The 2,675-nt window shown below is 47.3% G+C and overlaps 2 protein-coding genes across 2 annotated transcripts in view; one reads left to right on the forward strand and one right to left on the reverse strand.

Moving 5' to 3' along the window:
* Window positions 1-1,310, reverse strand: part of LOC107104565 (vesicle-trafficking protein SEC22b-A-like) — a 3,960-nt gene extending 2,650 nt beyond the window's left edge. The window contains exons 1-2 of the mRNA XM_015404584.1: window positions 1,049-1,310; window positions 6-155 (exon numbers count right to left, since the gene is read on the reverse strand). Of these exons, the coding sequence (XP_015260070.1) occupies window positions 6-155; window positions 1,049-1,278 (380 nt within the window). The 5' untranslated portion in view covers window positions 1,279-1,310. The remainder of the gene's footprint in view (window positions 1-5; window positions 156-1,048) is intronic.
* Window positions 1,201-2,675, forward strand: part of LOC107104564 (uncharacterized protein C1orf21 homolog) — a 10,939-nt gene continuing 9,464 nt past the window's right edge. The window contains exon 1 of the mRNA XM_015404583.1: window positions 1,201-1,447. The gene's annotated coding sequence lies outside the window, so the exon portion shown is untranslated. The remainder of the gene's footprint in view (window positions 1,448-2,675) is intronic.

Consider the following 2,675-nt stretch of genomic DNA (forward strand, 5'->3'; position numbering starts at 1 on the left):
AGGACGACGCGCTGCGGGACGAGCTGTAGGACAACGATCTGCAGGACAAGTTGCGGGACGAGCTGCAGGACGACGCGCTGCGGGACGAGCTGTAGGACAACGATCTGCAGGACAAGTTGCGGGACGAGCTGCAGGACGACGCGCTGCGGGACGAGCTGCAGGACAACGAGCTGCAGGACAAGCTGGATGAGCTGCAGGATGAGTTGCAGGATCCCAGATCTCCAGAATCATCAAGGACGGGGATTGAGGTAACCTTTCAGAACCAAACTGCTGCAAAGCAGACCTTTGGCAACACATTTCTCTTCAGTTTCAGAACTTATAGAGCCAGACTGGAGAGAAGGACTGCTTTGATGAACCACTGAGACTAAAGAAGTGAGAAAGTCCTCCTGAAAACTGACTGTGCCGTCAGTCCATCCAGATTACCATCCTGCCTTCAAAGATTATTTCTGCTATGGGAGCCATGGATGATTTTATCTTCATGTTTTTAACCAACAAACTATGGAAGAGGATTAGGGCCACTGAAAAAAAAAGTTAACTGACTTTTAAATATTATTTCTGTTTAATGTGGGGGAAAAGTCAGAATTCTGACTGAATTCTGACTTTAATCCCAGAATTCTGACAGCATCCAGCCGTAGCCGTGTCTGTTTCAGAGTCTAACTCTCTGTTTTAATCTCCTTCTGCTCTTCCATTAATCAAACAGCATCAGCTGGGACCCTCAGGGATGGAAAACTCTCCTAATTCCATCATTTTCCACCAATGTGTTCCTGTTTCTCCCAAACAGCTGAAGCTGAGTTCTCCACATCTCTGCCTCCATGGAGACCATCAGCATTAAGATCCACAATTCTCAGATTAAAGTCAGAATTCTGACTTTTTTCCACATTAAACTAAAATATTAAGTAAAGTTTTTTCAGTGGCCCTACTTCCCTTCCATAAGCAGCCCACTGAGGGGGGAGTGAAGGACTATAAACCCACTCGTGGCTGTAAACCCACTCGTGGCTGTAAACCCACTCGTGGCCGTAAACCCACTCGTGGGGAGTGTCTCGCTCACACCTGCTCGTCCTCCTGGATGGACGCAGCCAGCGGAAGTCCGTCCGCCACGCGCGCGATCATCGTCAGGTAGATCATCGCAGCGTCCAGCTGTGAAGCAGCTGCTGCTGTTTGGGGCGGAAGTGGTCGGTGCACCTCGGAATGAGGTCCGACTGGAAACAAACGGTGACGACGCATTCCAGAGGTTCGCTGCGGAGGTTTTCTGTCTGTAAAAGAAAAGAATCGATTCATTGAAGGATTCTATGGTTGCGGGAACATTTCTTTGGCCTTTGGTGTGACACGCTCCCTCGCGCTGTTTCGTCACAGTGACGGAGGGCTCGTGCGGTGGGAGCGGAGCTGAGCAGCAGATGCAGGACTGAGAGCAGAGGAAGGAGCCCTCAGCCATGGATTCACCAGAGAGGTAAAACTCCTCCATTCTTCATCTCCTTCCGCTGGAAGAACAGATCATTCCGCCTGTTTCCATGGATTAATGAATCCCTTCATCCTAAAACCAGCCGCCTGGCTGCAGGTTCTAACCTTCCTCACCACCTGAGATCACGCACTGACTCACATTATTGATACTTTTCATGCGTGGATTAAACCCCGCAGCCTGCATGGGGAGGGAGGGATGGATGGATGGATGGATGGATGGACGGATGGATGGATGGATGGATGGATGGATGGATGGATGGATGGATGGATGGATGGATGGACGGATGGATGGATGGATGGATGGATGGATGGATGGATGGATGGATGGATGGATGGATGGATGCATCAGACCTCCTGTGCAGCATGAGGAGGTTTATCCTTCCATCCCTGCAGCCTGATGCTCCATCCATCCTGATCCTCCTGCAGCTCAGAGGCCTGATTGTTGCAGCTCCTGGTGAATCACTGCCAGCTCTCTACTCTCCACTCAGGAACCCAGACTGGGCTTTAAATCCCAGGGTGGGGCACTTCATGACTAATTGATTATATAAAAAAATAGATTTTATTGCCATGCTGCTGTCTGGGAAAAACATGACTTCAACTATTTTAATGTTGTGTTTTTGCCATTTCAGCTCAGGGAATAAATGTCCCAGAGAACAATGATCATGTCTGCTGATATAAGGCTGTGATTGATGCTTTTTCATCAAACTTTATTGACAATTATTTAGGAAGTAAAATCAAATGCAATGGAGACAGAAAGGAAGGAGAGAAATAAAGAGGGGATGAGAATGAAGCAGAGGGAGAGAAAGAGTGCAGGAAGAAATTCAGCTAAAATAGACACAGAAAATCTACAGTAACTCCTAGAAATCTGCTTCCACTAATGGATGAAACCAGAGGAACAGAAAACAGAGAATATTACAGCTAAAAGAAGACAACAGAAAACCTAAATAAAGATAAAAAAAAATATATTTCAGATCAGAAGGTTTCCCTTAGATCTCCATGTAAGGAAAGCTAAACCTGAGATGATTCCACAATATTGATCAAGGTGGGCAGGGGCGGATTTAGGAAATCTGGGGCCTTAGGCAGAGACAGGCAGGGGCCCCTCTGAATGGAGAAGCCAACACATAAAACATAAAAAAGATTTTTTCCAAGCACTAAGCTCACTTAGCTGATTGCTCCTTCCTGTGTTTCCAAAAAGGCCAAAGTAAATAACCCAGTCC

This window comes from Cyprinodon variegatus, unplaced genomic scaffold (genome assembly GCF_000732505.1).
Source record: "Cyprinodon variegatus isolate N-32 unplaced genomic scaffold, C_variegatus-1.0 Scaffold1795, whole genome shotgun sequence".
Lineage (NCBI taxonomy): Eukaryota > Metazoa > Chordata > Actinopteri > Cyprinodontiformes > Cyprinodontidae > Cyprinodon > Cyprinodon variegatus.